The following is an 18176-nucleotide window of genomic DNA, read 5'->3' as shown; positions in this document are numbered from 1 at the left end:
TTGCACAGAACCGGAATGAGGTTAAAGCGGCTTTTACGTCCACGAAGACTCTGTCACAGGCATCAGTCCCAACAACACTACAATTCTTTCAGTCCTTTTAAAGATTAAATAATTTGCAAAATTTGTACCAGTCTCCGTTGCCCGGGATTTCTGCCTTTATAATTCACTGGGGACATATGCTCTTCTATCACTGCCGGGCCTTGCCATTCAGCCTGAAATTTATGCGGATCAAATGGGATCAACACCAGTACACAATCCCCCTTCGTAAACTCACAAAGTTTACTTGTCTTGTCATAGTTACGTTTTTGCACCTATTGCTCATGTACTGATGTTTTACCGTAATAGAGGACAATGTCCAACACCCTGTGTGGTCTGCAGCCAAATAGAAGTTTGAAAGAATACAACCTGGTGGATGGTGGGGGGACTCTCGAACAGCAAACAGGAGGAAAGGCACTACTGTATCCCAGGAGGTCGGGTCGTCAAGGGTCACCCACCAAATAATCTGTTGTGATAAAGGCGCTATATATGTGCCTGACCTGACACAGACTGACAACGGAGGCATGCTAAAATCAATAAAAAGATTTTTATTTTCTTCAGCTGAGCCCTAACACAGTCCCAAAGCACACCAAATAAACAAATAAGACCTCTGAAGGTGTCCTGTGGTATCTGGCACCAAGATGTTAGTAGCAGATCCTTTAAGTCCTGTAAATTACAAGGTGGAGTTCCATGAATCGGATTTGTTTTTCCAGCACAGCCCACTGATGCTCATGGGATTTGCCATGTTCCACAAACCATTCCTGAACAATTTTTGCAATGTGGCAGGATGTATTACTCTGCCGAAAGAGGACACAGCCATCAGGGAATACCCTTGCCATGAAGATGTGAATGTGGTCTGCAACAATCTGTAGGTAGGCGGCACAAGTCAAAGTAACATCCACATGATTGCCAGGACCCAAGGTTTCCCAACAGAACATTGCCCAGAGCATTACACTGTCTCTGCCAGCTTGCCCCCTTCCCATAGTGCGTCCTGTTGCCATCACTTCCCCAGGAAAACAATGCACACACACACAACCGTCCACATGAGATGACATGATTCATCAGACCAGGCCACTTTTTTCCATTGACCCAAGGTCCACTTCTGACATTCACATGCCCATTGTATGCACTTTTGGCAGCAGACCGGGACTAGCCTGGGCAGTCTGACTGGTTTGTGGCTATGCAGTCCCATACACAGCAAGCAGCAATGTTCTGACACCTTTCTCTCATGGCCAGCATTATATTTTTTAGAAATATGTGCTGCAGTAGTGAAACTTGGGTGCCCATGACCCAGTTACTGGTTCACCTTCCTTGGACCACTTTTGGTAGATACTGACCACTGGACACCGGGAACACCCCACTAAAACTACCATTTTGGAGATGCTCTAACCCAGCTGTGTAGCAATCACAATGTGGCCCTTGTCAAAGTCATTCAGTTCCTTACATTTGCCAGTTTTTCCTGCTTCCAACCCATCACCTTGAAGAACTGACAGTTCACTTGCTGCCCAATATACAGTGCATCCGGAAAGTATTCACAGCGCATCACTTTTTCCACATTTTGTTATGTTACAGCCTTATTCCAAAATGGATTAAATTCATTTTTTTCCTCAGAATTCTACACACAACACCCCATAATGACAATGTGAAAAAAGTTTACTTGAGGTTTTTGCAAATTTATTAAAAATAAAAAAACCAAGAAATCACATGTACATAAGTATTCACAGCCTTTGCTCAATACTTTGTCGATGCACCTTTGGCAGCAATTACAGCCTCAAGTCTTGTTGAATATGATGCCACAAGCTTGGCACACCTATCCTTGGCCAGTTTCGCCCATTCCTCTTTGCAGCACCTCTCAAGCTCCATCAGGTTGGATGGGAAGCGTCGGTGCACAGCCATTTTAAGATCTCTCCAGAGATGTTCAATCGGATTCAAGTCTGGGCTCTGGCTGGGCCACTCAAGGACATTCACAGAGTTGTCCTGAAGCCACTCCTTTGATATCTTGGCCGTGTGCTTAGGGTCGTTGTCCTGATGAAAGATGAACCGTCGCCCCAGTCCGAGGTCAAGAGCACCCTGGAGCAGGTTTTCATCCAGGATGTCTCTGTACATTGCTGCAGTCATCTTTCCCTTTATCCTGACTAGTCTCCCAGTCCCTGCCGCTGAAAAACATCCCCACAGCATGATGCTGCCACCACCATGCTTCACTGTAAGGATGGTGCCAGGTTTCCTCCAAATGTGACGCCTGGCATTCACACCAAAGAGTTCAATCTTTGTCTCATCAGACCAGAGAATTTTCTTTCTCATGGTCTGAGAGTCCTTCAGGTGCCTTTTGGCAAACTCCAGGCGGGCTGCCATGTGCCTTTTACTAAAGAGTGGCTTCCGTCTGGCCACTCTACCATACAGGCCTGATTGGTGGATTGCTGCAGAGATGGTTGTCCTTCTGGAAGGTTCTCCTCTTTCCACAGAGGACCTCTGGAGCTCTGACAGAGTGACCATCGGGTTCTTGGTCACCTCCCTGACTAAGGCCCTTTTCCCCCGATCGCTCAGTATAGATGGCCGGCCAGCTCTAGGAAGAGTCCTGGTGGTTTCAAACTTCTTCCACATACGGATGATGGAGGCCACTGTGGTCATTGGGACCTTCAAAGCAGCAGAATTTTTTCTGTAACCTTCCCCAGATTTGTGCCTCGAGACAATTCTGTCTCGAAGGTCTACAGACAATTCCTTTGACTTCATGCTTGGCTTGTGCTCTGACATGAACTGTCAACTGTGGGACCTTATATAGACAGGTGTGTGCCTTTCCAAATCATGTCCAGTCAACTGAATTTACCACAAGTGGACTCCAATTAAGCTGCAGAAACATCTCAAGGATGATCAGGGGAAACAGGATGCACCTGAGCTCAATTTTGAACTTCATGGCAAAGGCTGTGAATACTTATGTACATGTGCTTTCTCAATTTTTTTATTTTTAATAAATTAGCAAAAATCTCAAGTAAACTTTTTTCACGTTGTCATTATGGGGTGTTGTGTGTAGAATTCTGAGGAAAAAAATGAATTTAATCCATTTTGGAATAAGGCTGTACCATAACAAAATGTGGAAAAAGTGATGCGCTGTGAATACTTTCCGGATGCACTGTATCCCACCCCTTGACAGGTGCCACTGTAACAAGATTATCAATGTTATTCACTTCACCTCTCAGTGGTTTTAATGTGGTGGCTGATCAATGTATCTATCTATCTAGCTTCCCGGTTCCTCCCTGTGTGGATAGCGCTTTGAGTACTGAGAAAAGCGCTATATAAATGTAATGAATTATTATTATTATTATCTTTATATAATACTAAGACCCCTTCACTTTTTTCTGCCCATTTTATTCTACTGTAAATTTAATTTTGAATGGTTAGACTTGTCATTTTTCCTCAATAACCCATAAAGACGAAGTGAAAAAAATGTTTTCAGAAAGGTTTGCCAATTTAATTAAAATCAAGAACTGAAATTTCTCATTTCTCTAAGTATTCAGACCCTTTGCTGTGGCACTCCAAACTGACATCAGGTGGGTCCTGTCTGCTTTAATTCTCCTTGAGATGTGTCCAGAACATGTTTGGGTTTCCACATGTGGAAATTTGAATTGATCACACGTTGTGTAGAGAGGCACACACTGCGTATGTAAGGCCTCACAATTCACACTGCATGTCAGACAAAAACCAAGCCATGAAGACCAAGGAACTCTCTATAGACCCTTATGATAAAATTGTGGTGAGGCATCGGTCAAAGCAAGGGGATAAAACCATTTCTAAAGCTCTAAGTGTCCCTAAGACCTCTATGGCCTCAATAATTATGAAACTGAAGAAGTCTAGAACTACCAGGACTCTTCGTACAGTTGGCCATCCGGCTAAGATGAGTAACTGGGCAAGAAGGGTCTTGGTCAGGGAGGTGACTAAAAACCCAATGGTCACTTTAACTTCTTCTTCTTCTTTTGGCTGCTCCCGTTAGGGGTTGCCACAGCGGATCATCTTCTTCCATATCTTTCTGTCCTCTGCATCTTGTTCTGTTACACCCATCACCTGCATGTCCTCTCTCACTACATCCGTAAACCTTTGCTTAGGCCTTCCTCTTTTTCTCTGGCCTGGCAGCTCCATCCTTAGCATCCTTCTCCCAATATACTCAGCATCTCTCCTCTGCATATGTCCAAACCAACGCAATCTTGCCTCTCTGACTTTGTCTCCCAACTGTCCAACTTGACCCTCTAATGTACTCCTTTCTAATCCTATCCATCCTCGTCACACCCAGCGCAAATCTTAGCATCTTTAACTCTGCTACCTCCAGCTCCGTCTCCTGCTTTCTGGTCAGTGCCACCATCTCCAACCCATATAACATAGCTGGTCTCACTACCGTCCTGTAGACCTTCCCTTTCACTCTTGCTGATATCCGTTTGTCACAAATTACTCCTGACACTCTTCTCCACCCATTCCACCCTGCCTGCACTCTCTTTTTCACTTCTCTTCCACAATCCCCATTACTCTGTACTGTTGATCCCAAGTATTTAAACTCATCCACCTTCGCCAACTCTACTTCCTGCATCCTCACCATTCCACTGACCTCCCTCTCATTTACACACATGTATTCTGTCTTGTTCCTACTGACCTTCATTCCTCTCCTCTCTAGAGCATATCTCCACCTCTCAAGGGTCTCCTCAACCTGCTCCCTGCTATCACTACAGATCACAATGTCATCAGCAAACATCATAGTCCACAGGGACTCCTGTCTAATCTTGTCTGTCAACCTGTCCATCACCATTGCAAATAAGAAAGGGCTCAGAGCCGATCCCTGATGTAATCCTACCTCCAACTTGAATGCATCCATCACTCCTACAGCAGACCTCACCACTGTCACACTTCCCTCGTACATATCCTGTACAACTCTTACGTACTTCTCTGCCACTCCCGACTTTCTCATACAATACCACAGCTCCTCTCTTGTCACCCTGTCATATGCTTTCTCCAGGTCCACAAAGACGCAATGCAACTCCTTCTGGCCTTCTCTAACTTTCTTCATCAACATCCTCAGACCAAACATTGCATCTGTGGTGCTCTTTCTTGGCATGAAACCATACTGCTGCTCACTAATCATCACCTCACTTCTTAACCTAGCTTCCACTACTCTTTCCCATAACTTAATGCTGTGGCTCATCAATTTTATTCCCCTGCAGTTACTGCAGTCCTGCACATCCCCCTTATTCTTAAATATCAGCACCAGTACACTTCTTCTCCGCTCCTCAGGCATCCTCACACTTTCCAAGATTCCATTAAACAATCTGGTTAAAAACTCCACTGCCATCTCTCCTAAACACCTCCATGTTTCCATAGGTATGTCATCTGGACCAACGGCCTTTCCATTCTTCATCCTCTCCATAGCTGTCCTTACTTCCTCCTTGGTAATCCGTTGCACTTCCTGATTCACTATCTCCACATCATCCAACCTCTTCTCTCTCTCGTTCTCTTCATTAATCAGCCTCTCAAAGTACTCTTTCCATCTGCTCAACACACTCTCCTCGCTTGTGAGTACATTTCCATCTTTGTCCTTTATCACCTTGTGATGGACGGCCAGCATTTCAGTCTGGCCGGGACGTTCCTGAACATAAACAAGGAGGAAGAGCAGGCTTTTCAGGGCACTGCATCCCCCGGGACACTAGGTGGCAGCTTCCCTGGACGGAAATGGTTCCCTGGATTCCTTCAGAGCATCATGGGACATGGTGTCTGTTTCCTTAGCCCTGTTGGGTGCCACCAGGGGGAGTTCACAAGGAACCTGGGGACTCCTGTTGTTGTTATGACCCGGAAGAACTTCGGAGGCACGAGCTACTTGAAGGATGATGTGGCGTTTGATCCGGGGAAGGAATACTTCCGGGTCATGGACTATTTAAAGGACTGGTCAAAACCCAGCAAAGTGAGCCAGAGTTGGGAGGTTGGGTGACTAAGCTGCTGGGAGTGGATGATTGATTTATTGTATTGATTATTCTTTATTATTATTGTTATTGGTGAATTGTGGAGTGTGCGGTGCTTTGTGCACTTTATTGAAGAATATTAAAGAAATTATTCTTGGTGCTTTTAAATGTGTGTCCTGGACGTCTGTCGGGTGGGTTTAGTGGGGCAACAACGCCTCTTGCGTCCACTCACCCTAACCTGCTGCACATCTTTCTCAGCTCGGTCCCTCTGTCTAGCCAATCGGTACAGGTCTTTTTCTCCCTCCTTAGTGTCCATCCTCTCATACAACTCATCATACGCCTTTTCTTTAGCCTTCGCCACCTCCCTCTTCACCTTGCGCCTTATCTCCTTGTACTCTTGTCTACTTTCTGCATCTCTCTGACTATCCCACTTCTTCTTTGCCATCCTCTTCATCTGTATACTCTCCAGTATTTCCTCATTCCACCACCAGGTTTCCTTTTCCTCCTTCCTCTTTCCAGATGTCACGCCAAAGACCCGTCTTGCTGTCACCCTTACTACATCTGCTGTAATTTCCCAGCTGTCTGGTAACTCTTCACTACCACCCAGTGCCTGTCTCACCTCCTCCCTAAACTCAACCTTGCAGTCTTCCTTTTTCAACTTCCACAGTTTGATCCTTGGCTCTGCCCTCACTCTCTTCCTCTTCTTGATCTCCAACGTCATCCTACAGACCACCATCCTGTGCTGCTTAACTACATTTTCCCCTGCCACCACTTTGCAGTCTTCAAACTCCTTCAGATCACCTGTTCTGCATAGGATGTAATCTACCTGTGTGCTTCTTCCTCCACTCTTGTATGTAACCCTATGTTCCTCCCTCTTTTTAAAATACGTATTCACCACAGCCATGTCCATCCTTTTGGCAAAGTCCAATATCCTTTGACCATCCTCATTCCTCTCCTTGACACCATACCTACCCATCACCTCGTCGTCTCCACTGTTCCCTTCACCAACATGCCCATTGAAATCCGCTCCAATCACCACTTTCTGTCCCTTGGGTATACTGGTCATCACTTCATCCAACTCACTACAAAAATCTTCTTTCTCATCCATTGCACACCCAACTTGTAGTGCATATGCACTAACAACATTCATCATCACATCTCCAATTTCCAGCTTCATAATCATTACTCTGCCTGACACTCTTTTCACCTCCAAACCACTCTTGACATACTTTAACAGAGATTCAGAATTTCTCTGCTGAAATGGGAAAACCTGTCAGAAGAACAATCATCACAGCAACACTCCATCAATTACAATGAAGCCATTCTTGAGAAAACGACATGTGAAACCCCACTAGGAGTTTCCTGAAGAGCATTTATAGGACTCTGACAGCATGAGGAAAAAGAATCTTTGGGTCTGATGAGACAAAAATGGAACTCTTTGGGCAGAACTCCACTCCAGCTTTGTCTGATGACGACCAGGCACTGCTCATCACCTGCCTAATATCATCCCTGAAGCATGGTGGTGGTGCTAGCATCATGCTATGAGGGTTGCTTCTGTGTAGCAGGGACACAGAGACAGGTCAGAATTAAGGGAAGGATGAATTCTGCCAGATTCAAAGAGATATGTGAAGAAAATCTGCTCCAGAGTGCTCACGACCTCAGACTGGAGTGAAGGGTCACCTTTCAGCATAACAATGACCTGAACCACATGGCCAAGACAATGCTGAAGTGGCTTTGGAACAAGTCTCTGTTTGTCCCTCAGTGACCCAACCAAAACCTCAGACATAAAACTCATAGAACATCTGTGAAGAGACCTGAACATGGCAGGTTATAGATCCTTCTCATCCAGTCTAACAGAGCTTGAGAAGATCTGCCAAGAAGAAGTGCCCGAATTTAGGTGTGCAAAGCTGGTATAGACTTCTGAGAAAACTCAAAGCTGTAATTGTTGCCAAAGGAACTTCTACAAACTACTGAATTAAGAGCCTGGACACTTATATGAATAAGAGATTTCAGTTTTGAATTTTAATAAATGTGCAAACCTTTTTTGGCCTTATGGGTTAATGAGTGTAGACTGATGGGCAAAAATGGCACATTTATCCATTTTAAGAGAAATCTACAGCAAAATAAAGTGTGTAGATAGTGAAGGAGTCTGAATACTTTCTGAATCCACTGTATGCCTAACATACAGTGTGGCCATATAATATACTTTATGTTTATATTTTGAGTTCAAACATTTTTTGTAAATCACACATTTATATACTATACTGTACAGTATATACAAAGACATACAATATATACGTATAAAAAGACATTTTTATGTTTCATGTATTGCAGTGGTGTCGAGCTCAGATCCCAGAAGGTTGCGGTGGCTGCCAGTTTTCATTGCAGCCTTTTTCTTTCTTAGTTGCCAATTACTGTTTTATACTTGAAAAGACATCCTTCACTTACATTTTAATTGACTCAAACGTGAAGATTCGAAACTCACTTGTTTGTTTTTGTATTCCTAATTATTAACTCAGGGCTCTCAAACTCAGTTGCCGGAGGGCCACCATTTTCACTCCAAACAATTTGCTAATTAGCTGCCAGTTCTTGCTGTTAATGTTCCCCATTCTTTAATTTTATGGCTGCTTAGAGCTCTCATTCTGTTGTACCAAGCATTTCTTTTTCCTGAGAGCACCATCCTAATGTTTTGTGAACCATCAATATTTCTTAGATCTTGACTTTATTCTTTTCAGATATTTTATTGAAACTTATTGTACAATGGGCATACAGGCACCAATGTGATCAAGTTGTCTGGTCATCTGATGTCTTGTTTTTCATTGTTTTATTGTATGACCACTGACTAAGGAAAAAAAGAAATGATTTAAGTTTATAAATCTGCAAGTTCTGCAAAAAATGCAAGTTGATAAAAATTAGGGAACAAATGTCTGTTCAATTACACAGCAGTAAATAGCTACCAGTATAGACAGAGAGAGAGTTGTATGGATAGCACCTTATTTGTTCCCATGGGGAAATCTGGCTTTGTACAGACACTAAATAAATAGATAGATAGATAGATAGATAGATAGATAGATAGATAGATAGATAGATAGATAGATAGATAGATAGATAGATAGATAGATAGATAGATAGATAGATAGATAGATAGATAGATAGATAGATATCATTATATTATGACAAACAACCACCCCATCTTGATGCCGTTGTGGAGGTAGACCTGGTCGAGTGGAGAGCTGCAAGCAGTTTACATTGTACAGAACAAGGAACCTAACAGTAGGAAGCCCTGGAAGGGTGTTCACTAGCAGTAGGAGCTCAAGTAGCCACATCAGCGTGCCTGGGCCGCTACCAACAGGAGGCACTCTTTCCCATAACTATGTAATTTGTCCCAAGAAAGACTAGCAACAGGGACACCTTTAAAAATAAGACAGGAGTGCATGCTAGATGGTGCGGAAAGACAGACCCCCGGACACAGACTGACAGATATCAAATGTCCATAAAGACACACGTTTATTATTTGAAATACTAAACAGCACCACAATGCCTAAATCAACCAGTCTCTTCAATCTCCCAATACATCTGCCACCTTTACTCCTCTCCTCCCAAGCTCTGACTTCTTCCTCCCGACTCCGGCTCGTCTACTGGAGGAAGGCGCCCTCTTTTATAACAACCTGGATGTGCCCCTGGTGCTCTGTGATGATCTTCTGGTGGCACTTCCTGGTGTGGCAGCAGTGCTGCCATCCAGGGATCCATAATCGTCCAGGCGCTCACTGGTGGTGGCCACGGGCCCCAACAGCGATGAGCTTCCCAGCTCTGTTCCCGTGGCCCCCATGCAGACCAGGCCGGCTGCACTCTCATGGCCCAGGGGAGGTATTGTCCCTTTCGTGGACCTTCCAGACATCCCGGTTGGGTAGGGTCCCCAGCCATCTGCCACAATGGAAAATTTCCCTGACGCTAGAGGACAGTTGATAAAGTGTTTAGCAGAGCTCTTGTCAAAAAGGCTACGTTCACACTTAACTGTTTTTTTTCGCTCACAGACACAGATCTGAACTATTTGGAGAACTACCAACATCAAAAGAAAACATGGAATGAAAACTTTTGATTGTGGATTTAGGCCACTTTTGCATGTGGTACTAAATCTGAAACAGACATGCCATGTTAGACTTTGAACACTTGAATTTGGGATTGCCTGAAAATATACACTACAGCTTAATTACAACACTGTTCTCATGATCTTCATCATAGCTCTGCTTTGGAAATCAGTGTGCCAGTTGAAAGAACGCAATGGGCGGATTTCATAACTGACTGGGGAATCCGTCAGCCCAGCCTAACTGCTGCGTGTTTTTCACAGCAATGGCTCCTCTTATGCATGTATTTTCCTAGAGAGTCTTGCACACAGATATTATTATAAGTAATCGAAGGTCCCCTTTCACCTTTTAAATTGCTGTTTTGCATCAAAACCCTTCACATCTCACTGACACCAGCCCTGGACACTCTCCTACGTCTTCAGATACGTACAGATATGGTAATAATAACTACTTGAAGAATTCACAGACATTCTGCATTGAAAATAATGTTGAGTAGTGTTTACTCTTGGTGTTCATGGTGGCCTATTAAGTTGCAGCTGTCTTTATTTGTTGTTAATTTTTTAATTTTGCACATAGTTTGATATCCATATGCATATAAAAAATTAATTTGATCAGTCAAAAAATAAAATAAACATAGTAAAAAAATAGAACTGAGTCACCGTTTAGCTGCGGTGTGAACTTAGCCACCAGGGGCGGTAAAGATAGTCAAGCAGTAGTCAGTTATAATAATAATTTTAATTTACCTGTATATACAGTGCATCCGGAAAGTATTCACAGCACATCACTTTTTCTACATTTTGTTATGTTACAGCCTTATTCCAAAATGGATTAAATTCATTTTTTTCCTCAGAATTCTACACACAACACCCCATAATGACAACGTGAAAAATGTTTACTTGAGGTTTTTGCAAATTTATTAAAAATAAAAAAACTGAGAAATCACATGTCCATAAGTATTCACAGCCTTTGCTCAATACTTTGTCGATGCACCTTTGGCAGCAATTACAGCCTCAAGTCTTTTTGAATATGATGCCACAAGCTTGGCACACCTATCCTTGGCCAGTTTCGCCCATTCCTCTTTGCAGCACCTCTCAAGCTCCATCAGGTTGAATGGGAAGCGTCGGTACACAGCCATTTTAAGATCTCTCCAGAGATGTTCAATCGGATTCAAGTCTGAGCTCTGGCTGGGCCACTCAAGGACATTCACAGAGTTGTCCTGAAGCCACTCCTTTGATATCTTGGCTGTGTGCTTAGGGTCGTTGTCCTGCTGAAAGATGAACCACCGCCCAAGTCTGAGGTCAAGAGCGCTCTGGAGCAGGTTTTCATCCATGATGTCTCTGTACATTGCTGCAGTCATCTTTCCCTTTATCCTGACTAATCTCCCAGTTCCTGCCGCTGAAAAACATCCCCACAGCATGATGCTGCCACCACCATGCTTCACTGTAGGGATGGTATTGGCCTGGTGATGAGCGGTGCCTGGTTTCCTCCAAACGTGACGCCTGGCATTCACACCAAAGAGTTTTTCACACCAAAGAGAATTTTCTTTCTCATGGTCTGAGAGTCCTTCAGGTGCCTTTTGGCAAACTCCAGGCAGGCTGCCATGTGCCTTTTACTAAGGAGTGGCTTCCGTCTGGCCACTCTAACATACAGGCCTGATTGGTGGATTGCTGCAGAGATGGTTGTCCTTCTGGAAGGTTCTCCTTTCTCCTCAGAGGACCTCTGGAGCTCTGACAGAGTGACCATCGGGTTCTTGGTCACCTCCCTGACTAAGGCCCTTCTCCCCAGATCGCTCAGTTTAGATGGCTGGCCAGCTCTAGGAAAAGTCCTGGTGGTTTTGAACTTCTTCCACTTACAGATGATGGAGGCCACTGTGCTCATTGGGACCTTCAAAGCAGCAGAAATTTTTCTGTAACCTTCCCCAGACTTGTGCCTCGAGACAATCCTGTCTCGGAGGTCTACAGACAATTCCTTTGACTTCATGCTTGGTTTGTGCTCTGACATGAACTGTCAACTGTGGGACCTTATATAGACAGGTGTGTGCCTTTCCAAATCATGTCCAGTCAACTGAATTTACCACAGGTGGACTCCAGTTAAGCTGCAGAAACATCTCAAGGATGATCATGGGAAACAGGATGCACCTGAGCTCAATTTTGAGCTTCATGGCAAAGGCTGTGAACACTTATGTACATGTGCTTTCTCAATTTTTTTATTTTTAATAAATTTGCAAAAATCTCAAGTAAACTTTTTTCACGTTGTCATTATGGGGTGTTGTGTGTAGAATTCTGAGGAAAAAAATGAATTTAATCCATTTTGGAATAAGGCTGTAACATAACAAAATGTGGAAAAAGTGATGCGCTGTGAATACTTTCCGGATGCCCTCTAGCGCTTTTCTCACTACTCAAAGTGCTCAGCAATTGCAGGTTAAGGGCCTTGCTCAAGGTTGCAGCAGAGCAGAGTCCCTACTGGCATTTATGGGATTGGAACCGGCAACCCTTCGATTGCCAGTGCAGAGCCCTAGCCTCACAGCCACCACTCCGCCCAAAAAGTTAAGAGAGAGGAGGGTACTATCTGTACAGGTAATGCATTAGGGGTCCCCAGCCCAATGGGCGGCAACAGAGAGGCTCATTTTCTTATATGTGGCTCATTGTTAGCCGTCACAGTTGGACAGACTATAAGGGGATTGCTAGACTCTTTAACATGAGCTGGAGTTCGTAGTTGCAGGGTTACCATGAGTTCTGAGGGGTTGGACTGCACTAATCACTGGGACATCCCAGAAAGTGAATTGTGGCAGGACATAAAGTTCCCTTGAAGAAAACGCTCCGGCAAGTGTGGAACTGAAAGGAGAAATAGAGGCAAGAACCAGACTGGTGGGAGGCCAGAGAGAGAGGAGCAAAAAGTAGCAGGTCAGAGCAGGAGAACACCTAAGAAAAAGATACTAAAGGCTGGCCACACTGTGAAACAAAGAGAGCAATAAAACCCTGGTGGGAAGTCGAAGGGCAGCTAAAAGAATTTTGGGATATTATGTTTATGTCTTACAGTACTTCATATATCCAGTCTCCCTGTATCTTTATATTTGTTTTTGTAAAATGCCTTTTTAATATTTTCTTTGATCTCATATTGGGTTCAGAGGGTGGTCAATAGAAACATATATTAAAATATTTCTGAAGGATTTTTAACAATTTCCATTTAAACAAAAATAGACATTCACCTTTCTCCCTGAAATTTCAGCACAGTTTTTCAAAACCACCATACAGAGTGTAATATTAAAACATTAGAACAAGTGTGAGGACAACAGACATTCAGCCCATGAAGCTTGTCCATCTGTTTTCCAGCAGGGGGTGCTAGCTCCCTGGTTGGCATAAGTTCTTTTTAATTGCGGCATTTTAAGTAACCCGAAACTATATAGATATGATATTAAAAGGCGATAACCCTCCCTTAGTGATACGGCGGTAAGAAATCACATAGGAGAAATAACAACTTTCATTAATGATGATTTACGCGGCATAACATGAGGAAGCCAATGGCAAGACTATTACCGAAGTGGGAGTTCGATGTATACAGTCTGCGCTGAAAGGATTTTCAGGATCGAATAACGTTATCTCCCATCCATTCGTTGGCTTCAAAGGTGTGCCGGGCAATGTTCCAAGTGTTTATACCCTTTCTTCATGTGCATGCCCTTACTTAGGTAAATCATGTGTGGCACGCGGCTGGGGGTGGTACCCAGCCGGGACACCCAAGAGGACCGGAGGAGGGCTCACACCTCCTCCAGACCACGAGGGGGCGACCGCCCTGGTTGCTGTGGGGGCCACGGGTACAGAGCTTTGAAGCTCAACCCTGTAGGGGCCCGTGGTCACCACCAGGGGGTGCCCCAATGCCTGGAGATCCCTGGACCTCAGCACTTCTGCCACACCAGAAAGTGCTGGGGGGAAGAGGAGCAGGGACACCCGGAGTGCTTCCGGGGATGCAGCCGGCACTTCCGCCACCTTGGGGCGTGTCGGTGGAAGATTGCCGGAGCACACCTGGAGCACATCCAGGGGACAACAAAAGAGGCCGCCTCCCTTCATTCAGGGTTAGAGTCGGGTGGAAGAGGACAAAGTCTGGAGGAGAGAGAAGGAGGTGGCCTGAAGAAGAGGCATAGTGTGGTGGTGGCCTGGACTGTGGGGGAGTCTGTGGGTTGTGTGGCACTTATTATTGTAAATATTAGGAGTTGTAAATAAAAGTGTGGTGGTGAATTTACCATGTCTACCTGTCTGTGTCCGAGGTTCGTTCCACACATGCCATTCCAAACCAGGAAAAGAAGATCCAATATAATGCTGACTGTGTCACACAGAAATAGTACAATGCCCATTTTCATAGTTGTCCCTTTCTTGTCTTCTAATGCTTGCCTAGCAGTTCTAAATGATGAGCCTCTGTGTGCTAAATCTGGCCTTGTGTTAGCTGTACATGTGAGATGAAGCAGATTTATAAAATATTTTTTGTACAGAGCACAGTGATATATTAAACATATAAACTTATTACACCATCCTATTCACATGGATTGTACAAAGTAACATCAAGCCGGGACCTGAAGGTCCCTAAAGTCCTACTCTCCACTAGCCTGCTTGGTAATTTACTCCATGGATCAATGGTTCTTTGTGAGATGAAAACGTTTCTAACACTTATGTGAAATCTGCCCTTAATTTTCCAACTGTTTCCTCATGTACTTGTTTTAGAATTTGTTTTAAAGTAACAACTGGGATCCACTGTACCCTTTCAAAATTTGAAATAACTCACTCATGTTACCTATTATCCTCTCTTTGCTTAAACCGAAAAGGTTGAGCTTCTTCAGTCTCTATTCATAGTTCAAATCTCTCAGGCCCTGAATCAGCCTACTTACGTTTGTTGGGACTTTCTCTAGTGCTGCTATGTCTGCACACAGTAGCCCAGGTGTGGCTTCAGTAGTACGTTATAGACCTTAAGTATAACCTCCCTTGATTGGTACTCCACACACTGTGATAGGTAACTGAACATCCTATTAGCCTTCTTGATCACTTCTGTACACTGTCTTGATGGAGACAGTGACAAGTTCACTAGGTCTTTCTTATCAGGAACACTTTCAAGTTTCAGATACCCATGGTGTATTAATACCTAACATTTTTACTTCCTATGTACAATACCTTACATTTACTTACATTACATTTCATCTGCCACAACTCTGCCCAAGCCTGTATGCTGTCCAAGTCCCTCTGTAACAATTTACCCTTCCATCTAGTTTGGCATCATCTTCTAACTTAACCAGCTTGTTGATTTTATTCTTGTCCAGATCGTTTATGTATGTTAAAATGAGCATCAGTCCCAGCACAGACCCCCGAGGGCCATTACTTTTAACATCACTTAATTCTGATAAAGTTCTCCTCACCATAACCCTTTGCTTCCTGTGTTTTGGGCCAATTTTGTGCCCACCTAGAGACCGTGTCCTGAATTGCCATTTCTATTAGTTTGATTATCAACCTCTCATGTGGGACCTTATCAAATGCTTTCTGAAAATCAAGAAAAATGATATTATGTGCACCTCTATGATCACATCCTTTTGTTGCTTCCTCATAGAATTCAACCAAAGTAGCGTGACACGACCTTCTTCTTCTGAACCCACGTTGTGTATTTGCTAGCATTTCTGTTCCAGACACATTCTTTCTTAATAATTCCTTCCATTATTTACCAGTGATGCACGTTAAGCTTGATGGCCCTTAATTACTCAGATCAGCCCAGTCATCCTTTTTATACATCGGTGATTATATTTGCTAGTCTCCACTCATTTGCAATTTCCCTCTTTCTCTTTGCTTTAAACACATGAAAAGTTTACTTTTTGCAGATTGTCTGTTTTTTTCTCTAATGTATGTGATTTTTCCTTGATGCTTTCTCACATTTAGTTATAATATGAAACACAATAATTAAACAAGATTTGATTTGTATAATTAAAATGGCTATGTGGAAATCACTTACCTCAGCTACTTCTGGGCAGGCTGGTCCAAAAAGGGCTACAATACTTTCATTCTGCACTTGGTGGATGAATGCTGAGAGGGATGCTTTAGCATCGCAATTACAGTTGGCATATACAAAGTCCAGGGTGTAGTTATTAGAGATCCCAAGGTTAGAATTCACCTTGTCAATGGCAATCTGAATGGAAGCGCCCAGCTTCATCACACTGAAAGGAAAGGAGGTGTTTTTGGGGGCTTGGAAACCCAGAACAAGCCTCAGCCTTTGTCTTCCACCTGAGCCACTGGCAAATGTACAGAAAAGGACAAACAAGAAGGAGGACCTCAGGGCCTGAGCTTGAAGTGAACTGTGAAAAAATCTCAGGGACTTCATCTCTTCACTGGTGATGCTCTGTCTGCTTGCCGCTCCACAAGTGATTTGCCTTTATATTTGTATGCTGATGAGGGCCAGAAGCAGAGATTAATCCTCAGGTGTTTCTCCACCTATCTGCCAGTAATACATCTGCAATTAACAGGACGACAGTGGCTTCATTAACTGATGGAACTTAACCCTTTCTTACTTTAAATGCAAAAATAAGAAATACCTAAGGTTATTTATTTTTTAAAAACTGAAGATCCTTTCAGATTACTTAATTAACTTAACCCTGGGATGGGTATTATATGAAAAGAATGGAGCATTTACACAATTTTTCAATTGGTTTTTAGACTCAAAACCTTAATGAAAAGTTAACTGATGAAGCAAATCAAGTAAATGCAGATCTTAAGTCTTAAGTGACTGGAAACACTTTAAGAGAGCATTCCGTGGAGAGTTATTCCAATAATGTTAAGTGCACTTCAGTGAAAGTTTAACGACAGATCAGGATGGATACAGATGTCCAAGTTAGTCTTTGAACACCACAGGATGATTAGCATACGCTGTCCAGTCCTCAATGGTACAAATGGTGTTTTTACTGTTCACTACCAGACTTGGACAACAGATGTCGCTATCCACCTAATGGAATCAAAGTACCTCAGCTGGCCCTCGCCTGTTGAACACACAGAGAGCTCTCCCTCTGAAATCACTGCAAGGTCAAAAGAGGTGCAATGAGGGAACTCTTCTGTCTCCCTTCTGGTTTACCCTCTAAGCGACGGACTTCCAGTATAATACTAGCTCTGGAATTAATAATGGAGATGAGCACAGGAGGCTTGTGGAAGACTTCATCATGTGGTGCTGGGAGAATCACCTTCAGCCTAACATCAGCAAGACTAAAGAGTTAGTGGTGGAATTCAGGTGTGCTAAAAGACCCCTCTGAGACCAGTCACCATTTAGGGAGAAGGACATGGAATTGATGCAGAGCTACAAATAACTGGGGGTTTACAGAAACCACAAACTGGTCTGGTCTGACAACACAGTGGCACTGAACAAGAAGGTCCAGGGCAGACTGTACTACCTAAGGAGCCTCAGGTCTTTTGATGTATGCTGGGAATGTCCTATCAGTCCATAGTGGCCAGTGTGGTGTTCTACACTGCAGTCTGATGCAATGTGAGCTCAAAAGATGCACAATGCCTGAACACACTTATCGGGAAAGCCTACTGCATTACTGGGTCAACCCTGGACATACTGGAAACTGTTGTGAACAAAGAGGATGGGCACAAAATTGAATACCATTGTGAATAATACCCTCCAGGATTCACTTTCTTGAAGGCTCATTCCTCCACGGGAAGTACCACCTGGAGTTTTTCTGTTCACTGCTAAATAGTTATATTAATTTTGCCACTTATTCACAACATATTATTATTTATTTGTTTATCAATTAATTGATTGTATTATCTGTCCTGTGAGTCTGTATCATTCTTATTTTATGTTTCTGCTGCTGTATGCATCTGAATTTCCCCATGGGATTAATAAAGTTGGTCCTGTGGTGGGTTGGCACCCTGCCCGGGATTGGTTCCTGCCTTGTGCTCTGTGTTGGCTGGGATTGGCTCCAACAGACACCCGTGATCCTGTGTTCGGATTCAGCGGGTTGCATAATGGATGGATGGATGGATGGATGGATGGATTAATAAAGTTTATATAATCTAATCTAATGAAAGAGGACTTGTTGGTGGGGTACTCATTGCAACTGTAAAAGCAAATATTGAAATCCATACAGAAATTCTTTTTCTTC

The 18176-nt window shown here is 43.5% G+C and overlaps 1 protein-coding gene across 1 annotated transcript in view; it reads right to left on the bottom strand.

The window, feature by feature from the left end:
• The window catches only part of gucy2g (guanylate cyclase 2g), a 113038-nt gene extending 96636 nt beyond the window's left edge, over nt 1-16402 (bottom strand). The window contains exon 1 of the mRNA XM_051922611.1: nt 16037-16402. Within this exon, the coding sequence (XP_051778571.1) occupies nt 16037-16402 (366 nt within the window). The remainder of the gene's footprint in view (nt 1-16036) is intronic.
• Between the last annotated feature and the right edge of the window lie 1774 nt (nt 16403-18176).

This window comes from Erpetoichthys calabaricus, chromosome 2, assembly GCF_900747795.2.
Source record: "Erpetoichthys calabaricus chromosome 2, fErpCal1.3, whole genome shotgun sequence".
In the NCBI taxonomy this organism is placed as follows: domain Eukaryota; kingdom Metazoa; phylum Chordata; class Cladistia; order Polypteriformes; family Polypteridae; genus Erpetoichthys; species Erpetoichthys calabaricus.
The sequence above is the reverse complement of the archived record's forward strand: the minus strand, read 5'-3'. Positions and strand labels throughout refer to the sequence as shown.